A 17,831-nucleotide genomic window follows, 5' to 3' on the forward strand; every position below is an offset into this window, starting at 1 on the left:
AAACAGCATCTGCATTAGTTTACATGGACAACAGATGGATGCCTGCTTTTAATAACACCAACCAGGCACGGTGCCCCCATCTTTGACCTCCGTTTGTGGCCTTCAAGTCAGGGTTTCTGAGGAAAATGGGAGCCGTGCCTGCAGGCAGAGAATGTGCAGAATGTTACTGGCGAAGGAGAGAGAAAGTTCATCATGACTCAACACAGCAGGGAGGCACATGTAACCTCTTTATCGTGGCTCCTGTAAGTGCTGCATCACTTCTAGCTTGTCGTGAGATATTGAAATGTACCAGCGCTGCGTGAGCCTGGACGCTGCCTGTCCTGCTCGGCTTGGACGTTCGCGTGGCGTCCAATCTTCCCTGATTACCATGGAAATTACATTTACTGATGAAAACAGTCACAGAGAGAAGTAAACTGATAGAACACATGAACGTAGGTTGCCTTTAAGCAAAAAGAAAACTGGTCAGGAAACCTTTGTGATCAGGTGACAGTCATGTGACAGGAACAGGAAGTGACTTGTGGTGGTCGCCTGTATTTAGGAATGAAGAAAGGTGCTGATTTCAAGGAAAACTTGTTTTTCTTCCTTTAATATCAAAGGTAAGGGGGGGGGGGGGGGGGGGGGGGGGGGGGGGGGGGGGGGGGGGTTCTGGGTTCTACGGGTCAAACGTGTGGAGGAACGTCAGCGTGGGTGCACCTTCACTAACACCGGCTTCGCGCCGCAGCATGAGGCCGCCTGGTTAGAGCGTTCCAGGATGATGGATTAGATTATTTACTGTATGCAGGTGGGATGAAATGAACTGGCTCGGCCTGTTTATTTTGGGCACTTAAATTGTCAGCTGCCGGTGGCTCCCATCAGGAGTCGGTCATCAAACGTGCCCTTTGTTGGCCTGTCGCACTAATGTGCACGAGCATGTGCAGCTCCACAGGAGGAGCAGTGACTCAGCCACAGCTTTGAATATTGATTGATAACTGTGAGGAATCAGTATTGCACCTTGACATCCAGCTGGTAGCGCCGCCCCCCCCCCCCCCTTCTCACCGCTCTTGTTGGTGGCACAGCCTTATTTGTTATTTCTGTAAGTGGGGGCCCCCCCACAGCAATCCCTTCTTGTTTTCTTGTGAAACAGTGCGGCGCTGTGCTTCACAAGGCTGGAACGGAACGCTTGGTTGGGCTCCATCTCCCCTCTGACAGCCTCCTGCTGGGCCAACACCAGAAATCCAGCCTTGTCAGTTTATCCTCGTACTAAATGCTTAGTGCCATTAAAGGAATTTGGGCTTTTTTTTGGAAGGTGTTTTTTGCTCCCTTTGCTTTATATACAGCTCCTTCACTTGTCAGTTGCTGTAATTTTGCACTCTGGACTTTTTTATGGCACTTTAGTCAAACAACGCTAAAGTGGACGCGTAAATGTGCTGTTTTCTTCAGTTATCCTGGACACGAGGTCCACCGGAGTTCTTTATCTTTAATAACTATGTTAAAGTAACATGTTGGCAGCTGCCACCAACATTCGACAACAAAAACCTGATGATTTCAACCGTCCACGGCGATCACGGCTGCCGTTCCAGACGTGCTGGAGTGGAACTGCCCCCCCCCCCCCCCCCCCCAGCTGGGTGGTCATGACTTTCACGTCAATCTCTGGAGCGCCGGCACTCCAGCAGACACCGTTTGTATTTAAACGCCCCCATTTGGTCTAATCGTACAGCCACAAACGTTTCTCAAAGCGGTCCGGGCGTTTGATTGGCCCGTTTCTCTCCGCCCCTGCCCGGGTTTCTAAATGCAGCTCCTTCCTGTCGCCGCCTGGCAGGAAGTAGACAGTTTAGCAGCGAGAGCTCGTTTGTTACGCTTTCCTGTCATCTGCTGCACATCCCAGGAGGCCCCGGAGAAATTGGATTTGGGTAAGAAATTTGACAGAGTCATCCCGGAGGGAGGGGGTGACATTGGCTGCCTGTGATGGAGGAGTGGCGGTGAGGTGGCGTGCGTTCGTCGGTACACTATCGCCCGCTGCCACTCTCCTTCCATCATCAGCAGCTCAGTAATGGCTGTTATTGGGTTGTGGTTCAGCCATGTTGCTCCGGCCTCCTGCTGCCTCCCCAGGCAGCCGCTCACCTACCTAACTACCAAAAACCGCATGTGTGAATGAATCAGGATGGATGAATCAGGTTTGTATCTCGCCTTCGTGTAGCTTCAGGGAGATCTGGCCGAGGCAGCGCAGTTAGAGCTCCAGACAAGATGTTCAAGAGAAGCAAACCCGATACAACCGAACCGGTGCGCCGTCTGGGGTTGAGAGATTCGGTCAGAACATCACAAACCGTCCCCGAAGATTCCACAGCGGCCTCAGGGGAATCACGCGCAGGTGGGCGGAGTCCTCGCCGCGGACACCCGCCATTTACCCTTTGCTTTCCCCGACTCCAGCCCACAGAATCATAGCAGACGTCTCCGGGAGAACACCTGCCGTCCAAGACGCCCCCGGATAAGTCTGCAGCCGTCCCCGCGTTTGTCATCTCTGTGGTTTAATCTTTCCCCTCCAAATGGGTTTGATAGTGGATGACCAGGCTGTGCAGGCTGCTGGGCGTCCTCGCTGCAGAGCTATTATCAGAGTGGCATCAGCAGAGTGCATTTGTCTAAAAGACATATAATAGCCTCCCTCGCTGCGTCGGGTGACCTTGTTATTAAATACCCTCCTCGTGTAATGTGTTCCTCTCACTGCATTAAATTGTCCTCACAAGTAGGGTATTACTTTACAGCAGCGCCGATCACAGACCTGCAGTTTTTAACCGGGCCTCCTGTTTCTGTCCGCTTATGCAGAGGCAACCATCCTCAGCTACGATGGCAGCAAGTTTATGAAGGTCCAGCTGCCGGTGGTGATGCACACAGAAGCCGAGGACGTGTCCCTGCGCTTCCGCTCGCAGAGGGCTTACGGCATCCTGATCGCCACCACGTCTCGGGACTCGGGTGACACGCTGCGTCTGGAGCTGGAGAGCGGCCGCGTCCGCCTGACTGTCAATTTAGGTAACGCCGCGGATGCACACAGGCGGCCGCAGCATCAGCAGATGTCTCACACACACAGACACACACACACACACACACACACACACACGCTATGAAAGGCTTTCAATGCCATGAGTCTGCGACTCTGCGCTCACTGCCAGTTGAACACACAGTTGCCTTCATCCAGCAGGGAATGCTCTCTGTCCGCTCCATCAGCTAACCTGAATTCAACAACCGGCTGCGGACGGCGTTGGAGTGGACGCGTCTCTCTACTGGTCGTTTTCCAATTAGCCCAATTTACATTCAGGGAAGAAATAGTTTTTATGGTTAATAAGATGCAGCAGCCACCTACTATACAACTAATTATCAACTATCTGGGCCCGTTTTCATGATTTTGTGACTTTAGAAATCAGAAAATGTGGGGCTGATATTAGCTGATCACCCTGCTGGTGTTTTGCCCCCACCTGGGACATCAGGAATACCAGGAATCACAAATTAATTTCCTTTGCACAAAAGTGTTGCTTAAGACCACGTTCCACCCGCGGATGCTCATTTTCCCATCATGGAAGACACAGCAGCACTCACACTAACCAGGCAGGCGGAGCTGCCCCTTCCCTCTCATCCGTGTTCCTGAAATCAGAGCATTCCCATCACGGATAAGGTCTGTGGTCGTGTCTCTGGCTGTTTGCGCCCACTTTTCTGCTGTGGTTGACGACACACGACAAGCAGGGCCAACTGGGAAGGAGTCCAGTCTAAATGGGTCAAATTTAAAAACAAAATAGCATCTTGAGATTGCATATGCTGCCATTATCAACCTGTTCTAACCAGTTACAGCAACCAAGCTGACCTGGATCGACCGTAACAATCCCTCTTGTTTTCTTAGGATGATGGGAAAGAGAGATGTTTTCTCTAAAACAATATATTACTACATTTACAACTATAAATTCATCTGTTAAAAAATCCTAAATTCAGGCTCAGGCCAAAGGACAGGTGTGCAAGATTTGGCGGCACCTGATGGTGAGAATACGAATTGCAAGACACAATTTGTTTTCCTGGTGTGTGAGGGCCTTAGAGCCGCTCCCGGGGCAGTAAACCGGGGTCAAAACGGAGGCACCTGTAATGTAAAATCAGGCTCAGAAATGAACAGAAACACAGCGATTCGTCATTTAAGATCATTTAGATTATTCTTAATTCCCGATCTTGGATGCTGGACCGTCATGTCGACGGACGGACAGATGGATGGACACGCCTCCCTGTGGCCCTGCCTGACTCTGACCCAATTCTGATGCTCTCTAACTAATCTAATCGCAACAATGAACAGAAGCGCCCCCGCCGACCTAACCACGTTCTCTAACTCCAACATTGGCTGCAGAAAATAACACGGCCAGCAGCCCGCCCGCAGTTCGGGGGGGTGGGTGGCGGGGCGAGAGCGTCAGAGGACGGCCGGCGTCCGTGTGTGTGTCCCCAGAGGGGTGGACCTCGATGCTTTAATGATGTCTGCAGCTGTAACATTGAAAGATGAATTGATGTCTCATCTATTCTCCCCCCACCCCGACCCCCCCCACCACCACCAACACCTCCACCATCTAGATTGTATGAGGATAAACTGTACGACCAGTAAGTTACCGTTCAGCTTTCTTCTCTCTTGGCTCCTAATTCAGTCTGGGCGTCCGTGTTGCGTGTGTCATGACGCATGTTTACAGTTTTGGTTTTTGTCTCTGCAGCCTCACATGATGTGACTGATGAAAAGTTATGGGAGTGGCCTAGATGTAACGCAGCTCTAGATGCTCTTTCTGACTTGCACTTTGCATTGGGGGCAGTCGTCCCCCCCCCGCGACCTTGTGGAAGTGGCGTCAGACGCAGAAACACGGCGAATCTAAATGTAGCAGTCAGCTGCAATACAACGGCCTCTCCTCCTCTCTCCTTCTCCTCCTCCTCTCCTCTCCTCTCCTCTCATCCTCTCCTCTCCTCTCTCCTCCCCTTCTCTCCTCTCCTCTCCTCTCTCCTTCTCCTCCTCCTCTCCTCATCAACTCTCCTCTCATCCTCTCCTCTCCTCTCCTCTCCTCTCCTCCTCCTCTCCTCTCATCCTCTCCTCTCCTCTCTCCTCTCCCTCTCTCCTTCTCCTCCTCCTCTCCTCATCAACTCTCCTCTCATCCTCTCCTCTCCTCTCCTCTCCTCTCCTCTCCCTCCTCCTCTCCTCCTGTCCTCTCCTCTCCTCCTGTCCTCTCCTCTCCCCTCCTCTCCTCCTGTCCTCTTCTCTCTTCTCCTCCTCGCCTCCTCTCCCCCCTCCTCTCCCTTCCCTTCCCCTCCTCTCCCCTCCCATCCTCCCCTCTCCTTTCCTCTCCTTCTCTCCTTTCCTCTCCCCTCCCCTCTCCTCCTCTCCTCTCCCCCTCCTCTCCCTTCCCTTCCCTTCCCTTCCTCTCCCCTCCTGTCCTCCTGTCCTCTCTTCTCCTCTCCTCTCCTCTCCTCTCCTCTCCTCTCCTCTCCTCTCCTCTCCTCCTGTCCTCTCTTCTCCTCTTCCTCCCCTCCCCTCCTCTCCTCTCCTCCCCTCTCCTCCTCTCCTCTCCTCTCCTCTCCTCTCCTCCTGTCCTCTCTTCTCCTCTCCTCTCCTCTCCTCGTCTCCTCTCCTCCCCCTTTTTTCTTCTCCCTCCTCCCTATTTCACGACGGCAGCCGTGGATTGATGAGGCCATTCAAAGCGTGGAGGAAATACAGAGTGTGGTTTTATTATTCTCATTAACCTGCCTCGCGGAGCAGAAAGAAAGGGATAATGAGGGAGGGAGGGAATAGATTTTTATGCATGCGTGCCGGCATGTTTGGGTTCCGCTGAAATATTTGGGCTGGTGACTCTCGGCAGCATTTATTATTCAGGACCGATGAGGAATTTATAGCTGCCCCGCTGAAGTCATAATATCCGATCCTTCCGGCCCGTCTTCTGGAACGCCGGACGCGCCGCGTCGGTGATCCCGACAGGAGTGTGGCCGCGTCCTCTCCCTCTCCGCTGGAGTCTTGGTGGCGTCGTCTCAGAATCCCGTTGTTCCAAATGTAACAATGTGGGTTGAATGCTTTTGCATTTAAATAAGACGTTAGGACCTCGAACATGCTATTAATACACTGATCTGAATAACAGGGTTTTATTTCTCTCCCCATTTCATTCCTACTTCTGCTCAAACGCTCCTGAAAATAATCCCTATCGCCACTTTTCAATAAATTCATTGATCTTTTAGGTAAAAACACGCTGCACGTGTTTCCTTCAAGCGTACTAAAAACTACAGCACAAAGAGAGACCATCAAACATGTTTTGCTCCTCAGATGTTGAACTAAAATAGAGAAGCAGGCAGAATACCGCTGGTTCCCCCCCCCCCCCCCCCCCCATTATTGTCATTTTAAAGTGAACCAGATCTAATTTTGTCTGAGGAAACTGTTGAATTGAAGTTCCTGGAAAGAAGAGTCGGTCTTTAGCTCCTCTCCTCTCTTTAACCGCCCTTGCTATTTTGCTCTGTTATTTTTGTCCTCCTGCTAATTAATGCGTCTTGTCAGGCGCTGCAGCTCCAGTCAGCTCGCTGGATGAGGAATTTCAGCACCATCTCAAAGAACACATCACTGTCAATTAGGGGCCCCGGCTCCCCGCGGCTGCCCGGAGCTGTCGGCGCTGCCACTCCGCCTTAAACACTGTTAACTGGCGCTGAGTGACAACAAACTCTCAATAAAATTACCGTGGCCTTCTTGTCTCACGATTTCCTGCACCGGCGTGAAGGTAGGGTCAGTCCCTGTGTAAGGGTCGGCCCTCAAGGGGCCACTTCTGCTTTTTTTGGTCATTTTGCAAACGTTTGCACACATTAATTAACTTTTATTTGTCTACTTTTTCCAAAATAATGGAAAAAAATATATATTCCGTTGTAAAATCCTGCAATAATAATGTTTATATAGTAAATTTGGTTGCGACTCCAGTTCGATGTGGCACTAGAGAGCTTCGCTGAGGCCCCTGTAGCAAATCTTCTTCATATAGAGCGTAAACGGCCCTTCTGCAGCGGCTTTAAAAGCTGTTTCTTTAATGTGCCGTCAGACATTTAATCGCTGGCTTCTCTACCGTGTTAAAAAGCTGTGAAGCGTTGATAGGAGGCCCGAGATGATGTTGCGTCTGTTCCATCAACAGAATATTAGATTACGTTTACTCCTTCCTGTCTTCTGTGAGCTAGCTTGGTCATTTATCCTGAATGCTCTCTACTATTGGAATAAATTTAAATAAAATGTTCCCCATCGCACACATCATAACAAATGTGATGTGAATTAGCAAATATAAAACAGCCCATTAACACCGACAACATTCCTTGTAGTTAAGGGTCCATGTGATTTTTTTGGGGGGGTGGATACAACGAACCTGTGGCACTGAATCCCCTGCAACCCTCATTAGGATTAATTGGTATTTAAAAGATGAGGATCTAAATTCTGAACATGGAAAAAGAAACAAAAACATCGCTTTTGCACGCAACAAAAGCCAATCTGCCTTCCCCTCAGTAATAATAATATCTAGGTAATAAAAATAAAATAGCCTTAATTACATCACAATTAAAATATTCTTAATCCAGCTGCAATTATGAGGATGTTCTTATTGGCTGCGCTGAATTAGAGCTTCATAAAGAGGCTCAATGGTGCTCATAAAAGAGCAAATTAACTGCTTTAATTAAAGTGTTGGCTTTTTATTAGCATCATCCAAAGTACCAACCTGCTGGGGGACTTTGGAAAAAAGGTCTTGATAAAGTCACTGAGCCGTGTCGCATCCGGCTCGTCCGTGAGCTGCCAATCAAAGTGGGCGTGGCCGACGGGTCCAGATAACCACCATTTTATCGCTCAAACCTTTTCAGGTCCGGAAGCTCTGGGCTGTTTTCTTGTTAGGTGTGGGCAGAACTGGATAATCTGATCCTCTCACACAGGCCCGTGTGGCTCCCGGGGGCCTGAGGCAGGACGTCACCGCAGGGCCGCCACATCTGGAGTACAAAGGCTGGACAGATGTCGAACGTGCTTGGGATGTGCCTCTGAACACGAATGACCTCCCTTCGCCTCCCCTCCTTTCTCCCCTTGGAGAGCGGCAAGGACGGGATGATGGAAGGCAAAGATCAAGCACGCTTTCAAGTCCAACTCCATCCCATTATTTCATATCTCTCCCTCCCCGTAATCCCTCTCCAGTCGCCTGCTTTCAATCCTGCCCCGGTGTTTAGTGCTTACAAAGCATAACCGGGGCCTCCGAGATTGAGTTTGTCCCAGTATTTTGGAGCGCTCAGACGCGTGTTCCCATCTGAGGGCTGCAGTAGGACAACAGCAACCAAGTGGCCATAAATAAGTGCCGGAGACGGAATCTGTCACCTGATGAATCGTCCCTGCAGCGACGGGGCGTCCGGAGAATAGAGTTTATTAATCCAGTCGCAGCAGCACGTCCGCGCTGCCCTGTTTGCTTATATGTGCCCAGCAGGAACACATCAGAGCTCTGTACCCATTCAAAGATGCTCTTAGACGGAGGCTGTATGAAAAAGTAATGCGTTGGCCCAATTGGAACGCTGTTGGAATTTCTAAATCGAGGAGTTCTTGTCTTGAAGCTTGTGAGGATGCAGACATTTGGGCAGCCGCTGTTTACGGCCTCATTTTAGATTAAATGTTCACCTTTTTAATATTTACATAAGTGTGTCATGTCAGCCTAATTAATAATGGGGGGGGGGGAATCACATTCTGTATTTCCTATACTCCTCCGTCGTGTTTTTAGCTTTTTAAAGGTTTTTTTGTCCCCTCCCAAGAATCACTCTCATGCCATTGTTTCATTTTCTGCGGCAGAAACGGGAGGAATCAAAAGGTGTTTTGCACTTTCATGAATAAGAATGACGTTCGGCTCCCGGAGGCTTGCTGTAGATTTTTTTTGTCGTTGTTTGCTGCCACCTAGTGGCGTGACGGCGGTACCGGCACCAACCTGCCACGATGGGTCCCATTTATCACGTTTATTTTGTCACTTTTAGCAAAGCAGTTAGCTTGTATATTGAGGGTGGTGATAACATGACGGCCTAAATTGCTCCTCCGTTCCCTCTTTTTTTTTAATATATATTTTTGCGAGCGCTGAAATTGGCCCCCCTGTCTAATGGTGCGACGAGTACAGCAAATGCAAGTCAGAATGATGTGTTTTTAGGGCTCATTAACTATGTTTACCTTAATGTCTTGTTTTATTCTGCCTCTGTCAAGACTCTACTTCTGCCCCCACCCCCCCCAGGCTGTCTTGAATGTTGTCGCTGGCGGGTGCGTGTGTGCGTGTTAACAATTGTTTGGACTGTCCCGCAGGCAAAGGTCCCGAGACCATTTTTGCGGGTCAGAATCTGAATGATAATGAATGGCACACGGTACGTGTGTTCAGGAGGGGCAAGAGTTTGAAACTGACCGTAGACGACCTCCCGCCGGTGGAAGGTACCTCGCACCCTCCTGACACAAAAGACACTTGTTCCCTTTCTGAATGTAAAGTTGTCCACAGACATAAGTCGGCGAAGCGCACACAGCTGTACCACGGTCCAAAAGTTGAGCACAAATAACAAAGACCCAGATGTTGTCACGTACATGCTGGATAATTCACATTAGCTGCCACATAACTTCCCCCCCTTCCCTTCTGCCGTTGATCCAAGGTCAAATGGCGGGTGACCACACCCAGCTGGAGTTCCACAACATAGAAACGGGCATCGTGACGGAGAAGCGCTTCATGTCCATGGTGCCCTCCAACTTCATCGGGCACCTGCAGAGCCTCTCCTTTAACGGCATGGCCTACATAGACCTTTGCAAGAACGGCGACATCGATTACTGCGAGCTCAACGCCATGATCGGCTTCAAGAGCATCGTCGCCGACCCGGTCACCTTCAAGTCTCGCTCCAGCTACGTGACGCTGACCACCCTGCAGGCCTACTACTCCATGCACCTGTTCTTCCAGTTCAAAACCACGTCCTCCGACGGCCTGATCCTCTTCAACAGCGGCGATGGCAACGACTTCATCGTGGTGGAGCTGGTCAAAGGGTAAGAAGTCCTGATTGGACCTGCTGCTGTCAGCGTGAAGACCCGAGGCTGAGAGCAGAGCTAGCTGGGTTTTAGTCCTCATTTAGTCCTCCGATGAATGCCTTGTTTTAATTATTCAGCTCTTCCCAAACAGAATGCAATCCGTGACAGTTCTCTTGTGCCGTTCGGATCCAAATTTAAATTATTTTCTTATCACCTCTGAGCCAGAGTATTTACTGAAGGAGCCGCCGGCTATTGCTGTTTTTTTCCTAATCTTCAGGAAGACACAACAAATGCCCGACATAAAAGCAAATCAAACGGGCAGGGGCGTCCTTCTTCTCGCCGTTTTGCAGCGAGAGAATGGCCTTCTTTTAAGTATCGCCTGGAGTTGAGGCGTTTATTCGGCGAGCGGAACATTAAAGTCCGACGTTCTAATTAAAACGAGCGTGTGGATCCCAAATTGCCTGTAAATCAAAGTTTTGAAGTTTTCTTCAGTGCAGCCCAGAAACCTTTTCCCAACTCCTGACAGTTCTGTCACTCCTCCCGCGACAGCTGGGGCGGGCGATACTGTGGCAGCAGAACTTCCTCGCTCTAGTTTTCAGGGATTCTTTCCCCTTTTCCCACGTTTCCCGTTTCCCGCCCTGTCCGATGGCAGTTACCTGCACTACGTGTCCGACTTGGGGAACGGGGCCCACCTGATCAAAGGCAACTCCAACAAGCCGCTCAACGACAACAACTGGCACAACGTGATCATCTCCAGAGACACCAACAACCTCCACACCGTCAAGATCGACACCAAGGTCACCACGCAGACAACGACCGGAGCCAAAAACCTGGACCTGAAGGGTGCGTGGCCGCCAGCGTTTCTGGCGTTTTTCACACTTCATTAAACTTTGCCAGTTCATATTAGTGAGCCGGAGGTTGTTTCTGCAGCGTAAAAACCTCCAGGGATGGAGAGGAGAAAGTAATAGCCCTCCCTTGATCGTTACCACCGTTAAAGGCACCCTCAAGCGAACAATTCAATCACCAAAACTGGGTCTAAAAGAAATCAAAGTGAAGCATCAGCGCGTGGGGTGTAACATTACATCATATTCATCACGCGAAGATTAGTGTGTTGGAATCATTTTGAGAGGATTTACACCACTAAAGGGTCAAACGGGCTGCCCTCCTCCAAGTAACGCGCCTTGTCTCCGCTAGAGGTCACTGTTGTCACGCTTATGCCCCCGCAGGTAACCTTTATGTCGGAGGCGTGGCCAAGGAGATGTACAAGGATCTGCCCAAGCTGGTGCACGCAAAGGAGGGCTTTCAGGGCTGCCTGGCATCGGTGGATCTGAACGGGCGGCTCCCAGATTTGATGTCAGACGCTTTAGACTGCGTGGGTCAGATAGAGAGGGGATGCGAAGGTGAGTCGGGGAATTCCCCTTCAGAAGAGTAACTCAAGTCTTCCCGTCCACTGAGAAACACACAGAAATCGACGCCCATGAAGCGCTGCGGCGTTCGACCTCTGACCCGCCTCTCACTTTTCCCTCAACTGATCCCTCTCCCCGCCATATTTGTCCTGCCAGTCTGAGTTCCTATTTTATCCTCGTGCTGTTCGCGCTCGCTGGATCTCAGAGTTTGCCGGTAGCAATGTTTATGAATTATGTATGAAGCCTTTGTTGCATACATGAATATCATTTGCTCAGTCTAATGTGTTCATGACATCCCGGGACAATATTTGATTTATTTTTCAACTTCAGTCACAGTTTAATTCCACTATTCATCCTGTCTTGTTTTATTGAGCACACAGCCTCTGATCTCTTCATGCTCCGACGTCACAAGTGGTGGCATCCAGTCCAATCCAGCGTGGCCCCCCCGTCCAATCTCTCCCTTTCTTTCTTTCTTTCTTTTTTGTGCAACTCGGTATCACTGGTTGCTCTGCAGAAAATGGGTCTGATACAATACATTTATTGAGTTGAGCTAAATGAGCCTGAAGGTAATTTCAATGTGATGATGGTGGCGTTTTTTGGGGGGGGGGTTTTGTTCTTTTTTTACATTGCACTGAACCCAGCCGAGCGTATCACATTTGCACCGCGTGTTTTGGAGTTGCCATTAGTGCCCCCCCCGCCCCCACCCGCCCCCACCCCCGACGGCTCTGACGTTGTGGTGTTTTACTAACGACTGCTATACTTTGCCTCTTTTTCTGTCCTTTTTCTTTTTTTTTTTGGCCCACAAAAGTTGCATTGACGAAAGCTGACCTGCAAGGTAGATTCCTCTGTCTGTTTGAACCGTCTGTGATGACTTTGCCCGGTCTTGCCCCCTCCCCCAGACACTCCGCACCGTCCGCGTCCCCATGAGCCAGATGTCTCCTTGGAGTTTACCCACCTCCCGTCTGTAACGGGCTTCAGTCCCATAGGAATACAAGCGCCACTAGCATCTTGTATCCATGTCTATGGGGGGGGCTCACATTTGGCTTTGTGCAAATGTATCCTGTGTTGTTTTTTAGAGGACTTTAGTTGTTTGTTTTTTATTATCAGTGATTTTTAACATGGTTTTCCACCCACACGTGGAGGATGCATGACAGTTGCAACAGTCCTGCATGACGCTCCTGAAGTCTTTATTCTGAGGGGACCTCAGATGTTTTGCTCAAGTGTTTAAGCATCATCCGAGAGTCCACGTCGCAGGGGTGCGCTGACCAGCCCTCTCCCATATAGAACCATTAATGATCCCTTACTGATCACACGTCGCTAACACACATGCTAATGGGAACCAGCTGTGGGTGTATGGTGCTACGGCTCATTTAAAGCTGCCGCGTGGACATTATGAAGAAAATGGTCAAAACTTTGTCTCAAAGCCTTCATGGCAAAGACATACAATCCCAAAAAAGGAATACACTCAGCACTTCGTTGTCACATAGCAACGTTCTGACCTGATGCAGCAGGACGAAATTGGACATAATGACAAAGACGGAGCGATCTACCAAATAGCAGGTGTGGGCGTGCTGGTTAGCTCGTTTGTGCTCAGATAGACAGGAAAAAACAACACCAGACTTCTGTCATCGGGACCTCCAAACACCAACAAACAGGTCCTCTTCATCGTCCCGTCACTTTCTTCCACTGTTGTCGGCCTAACAGGATCCATAAAGACTGACGCATCCATGCTGAGGGCTGATCTAGGGGCAACCTGGCCGATATTTGCCCTTACACACAGTTTGTTAGAGTATAGGACTCCACGGTTGCCATGGCTACACTGACAGAAACCACAATACATGAAAACAAACCAGGGGTTGACGGGACCCAGCTTGTCGTGGAGCGGCGCCGTTAACGATGCTCAAACTTTGCCCAGTAGAAGCCGAAAGGGCAGAATTTGGTGAAGCGGCCATCGGTTCTGTGTGCTTAACAAACCTCTGAAAACTGCCCTTCGCCAACATAACAACCAGTTTCTGGACAACGGGCCGAACGGTGGCCGGGTCATGTGTGTCTAACAGCTGTTAGGAGCCACCAGACTGAACACACAGCGCGCCTCCGTTTGCCCAGGGCTGTTGTCAACATGAGCAAACATGGCGCCCGTTGTGACAGAACCCGTCTCTCCGTCTTCAGGCCCCAGCACCACCTGCCAGGAGGACTCGTGCGCTAACCAGGGCGTGTGCCTGCAGCAGTGGGAGGGCTTCAGCTGCGACTGCAGCATGACCACCTTCGGAGGACCCCTGTGCAACGACGGTAAGGTGGCCCTTTGGGCCTTTTCCCATTCTCACATCTCCTCTCAGACCTTTTCCATTTGGTGGGGGCCGGATTAACCATTCAGTGAACAACATGGTTATTTTATCACATTTTTATCCGACTTTTTGCTGTCCTATCTTTGAATCCCTATTTTAATTTCACTGAAATCTCACTCAGTTCCCACTAGGGGGCGCAACAAACATGTTCTGCTCAATAAAACAGGACCAGCAAGTCATCCAGGCCCAACATACACAAACCCAATACATCTGCTCGCCCCGTCCTGTCTGTCCTCTGTCCCTCAGACCCCCAGTGGATCTGAGGAAGGGAGGGGCTCCTCGCGACCCTTAGTTGTGCGTGGAAGGGAACCTTTTCCCCCTTTTCTTTTCTCACTGTCATACTTATTCATCCTGGCCGTGGAGCTGGTTTACAGCAGCAGCAGAGCGGCTCGCAGGACGCGTATGCATACATTATCTCCCGTACCTGAGCGTGGCTGCCGCAGCCTGCCTCCTCATTCCCGCTGACCCCGGCAAACAAGAGAACGAATCAATTTATGGGCGACAGGGGAGCGCAGGATGTAACGGTGAAACACAGCTTCCAAGAAAGGCCTCTCCGCGGCCGAGGAGCCGAACCGGTCCTTCAGAACGGTGACGCAACTCGGGCCTGCCAGGAGGAATCTGAGTGGGAAGAATGAAGCCGGAGCTGCTTTTATCTCTGCTGATGGATCGCCGCGGGGACGGAGTCGGAGGGAGCGGGGATGCTGCTTGGAAAGAGACCCAAAGCAGAGGGAAATGAGTTTTCGGGATCTGTTTGCAGCAGCTGAAATGCAGGCGGGTTTACAGCGGAACGGGATGCGTCCAGCGGCTGTCAATCACGCTGGAAAAGAAGCATCGTCTTTATTGTTGCTGATGTTAGAAAGGATGGAAACTTTTTTCCCATCAGGCGGGGCGAGGGATAGCACCCAGCGCCTTTTTCACACGTTATATTTAGTAATCTGGCTGCTGAATCGATAGTTTGTGTGTCTGTTGTCGCCTTTCAGGCGTGTGTGTACACAGTCTGTGTCGTTTGTACCCTCATGCGCTCCGTGGGCGCCGGCACGCGCGACGTCTTCCGGGGAAAAGCGCTGGTTTTCTACCTGTTCTGGAAGGGACGACGGCGGAGATTGAGAAACAACCTGGAATTCTTCATCTCTCACACGCGTCTGGAAGCTGTGGCGGCTGGTTCAGTGAATACACACGCTACCACTCGCTTCCACTTCATTAGAACACTACTAATATTTAGTGGAGTATTCAGTAGCCGGGAAATTTCACGAATTTCACGGCACTCGGCACGAGAGCGACCCGTTCTTCCACAAATGTTTGCACCATGGAAGTGACACTTGAATTCAATGATTGAATGCTAATGCTAATAGCAGTAGCCGGAATTTAAACTCTTTGTAAGCTAATTCCACCATGTTTAAGATCCTGGAGTTAGCAGGGCCCAGTTACACTGGAGAAAATAAACCAAATTTCGCCCGGCTCCTCTGCTGGTGCTTGGCGCTGGCGTCTAGACCTGCTCCGGGCGCTCGCCGGCGGCGGCGAGGCATCGGAGGGTAATGCATGAAGACAAACAGGACGGTGTTTGCTGCTGAGCCAAAGTGGGTCGTGGGGACGCTGCAGCCCGGCCTTCACGCAAATTGGGTCTCGCCTGGCTGCTCCCGCGTCCAGTCTGCAGGGCCGCTCCATTAGTGCCATGTCAATATTGTAGCAACAATGAGGACGTGCGCCGATCTGGGCCACCTCGTCTCTGCCCACGGGCCAAAGATGCGTCCCGTCCCGGGAGATTCCCACCCCCCCCCGCCCTAGTCAGCGTTCCTGTTTGTGTAGTCGTCCCGTTAGAAGAGACCGAGTCTCCTGAACCATCAGACGATAGCGAATGGCCAGACGAGCGGAGGCATTTTCACCGATGGTGTTAAGTGATTCCGGGGTGGGAGGAGACCGGAAAATGACTTAGTTGTGCCTGTTTCGGCTCCTCGGGCGAGTTTCTGGAAGTTTCATTTGTGGTGAAGTAGGTCGGCGCATTTGTGAGGATCCTGCAGATTTATCATCCCGATAAACGCCGAGCCCGCTTTGTTCGTCCCCTCCGCGGTGGCACGCGACGAGCACTTCCTTTGACTGGATCGATTAAAGGGGCGGGGCCTCCGTCACAGGGAAGTAATGTGGCGTTGGGCCTGGATGTGGCCCGCTCACACGCACGGATACGTGCTTTTCCAGTCCAGGTTGTATGTTTCCAAACACTCCGCAAAGCTAATTGTTCCAATTAAGTTGCAAAATAGATGCAAATTCGTCTGCGGCGCCGTTGTCGGTGCTCGTTTGCGGGACTTGCTGACATTTGTAAATATAATTGCGGCGATCCACTTCAGCGCTGACACGGAGAGTGAGGAGCAAATCATCTGTTTGCTAATGTTTGTGCCGTGTTTAGACCCGCTGGCAGAGAACACGCCAGGTCGGATCTGGATCTGTTCCCGCCGCCGCCGCCATTAGCCGTTAGCCTTTAGCCGTTAGCCGCTCCTCTGAACGGACTCTGAAATTGATTATTTTTTTCAGTAATTGAAAAGTGTTCCGTGGGTCGTTCCTCTTCCTTCCTGGTTGGAAACAATTGTCCTCGCACCGACTGCGGCATCTGTGACGTGAAGCAGTGGCCATTTTAGGCAGGCTGTTGGCATGGAAACCAGGTCTCCCTTTGTTCGACCGTAGATGCTGTAAGATGCCTGCGAGCCTGCCAAGGCAGTGACACACACACACACACACACACACACACACACACTCTCAGATAGGTTAATGGTCTACTCGAGTGCTGGTAAAATACATTTATTGTGTGATGTGGCTTCACGCTGATGTGGCGACATTAGTGCGGATGAAGAAAAGTGAAATTATGGGCTGGCAGAAATACAAGCTCGGTGGGGAAGAGTCATTTTAGGTGCATTTGGCTTTTACCACAGTTTGCAGTGATTATGAAAACTGTGTGTGTGTGTGTGTGTGTGTGTGTGTGTGTGTGTGAGAGGACCAGTGTTTGTGTTTCACTAGCAAAGGGAGGACATTTGGTCCTCACAACTTCAGATGGCTGTGATGGTCCTATAACCGGTTTGGGTGAAGGTTGTGGTGAGGGTTAAGGTTACCGGTTACCAACTCACCTGTTTAGTCTTTACAGAGAGCAGAAAGTCGACTATTATAAGATGTGTTGCACCCGGGTCAGATTACCCAAGTAAAGGCAAATATTCCATCTTTTTTTCCTCTTTGTTGACGCTATTATAATTCCATAGTGTCCTCTCTGTCACAGGAATACAACAGCCTAATTAGCTTCGGAATAACCGTTTTGTGTTAGTGGGCGTCTCTGCTCCCATCGACTTGGCTGATCAGCTCCCCGGGCCTTCGGTTGCCGGGGGCGACCACTGTGGCCCAGTCAGCTTTGTAACGGGACATTTGCACTGCCAGTTACGGAGCCAAGACGGACAGGTGTTGTTCTAAATCATCTCCAATCAATAAATCATGGAATTTACCAATGAGGCGCAGAAACGTCTCAACGACGGATGTTCACAGCAAAGAGCCTGAATGTTCCTTTGAACAGGAAGAAACCTTGAGCGGGACCAGGGGGACCACGTCTGGTATCCTGTCGCCTTGCTGTTAGCATGTGTAGCTAGTTTATTGCTGTGAAACAGGCCAATTATAACAACCATCTTGGTTCTGAAGGTTTGCACATCCTGGCTTCAGCTGTAACAGGAGAATGTTTCGCTGCTGTCGAACTCTACAACGATAAATAGGGAAAAAAACTACTCCTACTAATAATACTTCCCGGCCGGTCTGGAAGCGACGAGCTATTGTGATGTTTTTGATGTCTTGAAGGAAAAGCGGCGCCACATCAGAGCCTTTCCCGAACCGCCTTTTCAGCAGTCGCTCCAAGCTGACGGCCATCATGTTTCCAATGATCGCCCACAGAAAAAGAGACCAAATAGGGTTTTTTTTTTTTTTTTTCCAGGGATCAGCTGAGCCCAGCCCAGAACGGGTCCCCCCCCTCAGCTCCTTAAGTGCTGCCTGGCAGCAGCCCGTCACCGTCAGGCCGTCCATATCGGACCCTTTTGAATGTCTCCAGCCGCGTTCCGC

At 50.6% G+C, this 17,831-nt stretch overlaps 1 protein-coding gene across 29 annotated transcripts in view; it reads left to right on the plus strand.

Moving 5' to 3' along the window:
- Positions 1–17,831, plus strand: part of nrxn1a (neurexin 1a) — a 162,676-nt gene that overhangs the window by 69,553 nt on the left and 75,292 nt on the right. For 19 of the 29 annotated variants that reach the window (XM_029834601.1, XM_029834602.1, XM_029834605.1 and 16 more), the window contains 7 exons: positions 2,800–3,003; positions 4,573–4,599; positions 9,302–9,424; positions 9,637–10,018; positions 10,653–10,843; positions 11,227–11,400; positions 13,576–13,695. In XM_029834601.1, the coding sequence (XP_029690461.1) occupies positions 2,800–3,003; positions 4,573–4,599; positions 9,302–9,424; positions 9,637–10,018; positions 10,653–10,843; positions 11,227–11,400; positions 13,576–13,695 (1,221 nt within the window). The remainder of the gene's footprint in view (positions 1–2,799; positions 3,004–4,572; positions 4,600–9,301; positions 9,425–9,636; positions 10,019–10,652; positions 10,844–11,226; positions 11,401–13,575; positions 13,696–17,831) is intronic. The other 10 variants (XM_029834606.1, XM_029834599.1, XM_029834622.1 and 7 more) reach the window with 1 other exon arrangement.

This window comes from Takifugu rubripes, chromosome 4 (genome assembly GCF_901000725.2).
Source record: "Takifugu rubripes chromosome 4, fTakRub1.2, whole genome shotgun sequence".
Lineage (NCBI taxonomy): Eukaryota > Metazoa > Chordata > Actinopteri > Tetraodontiformes > Tetraodontidae > Takifugu > Takifugu rubripes.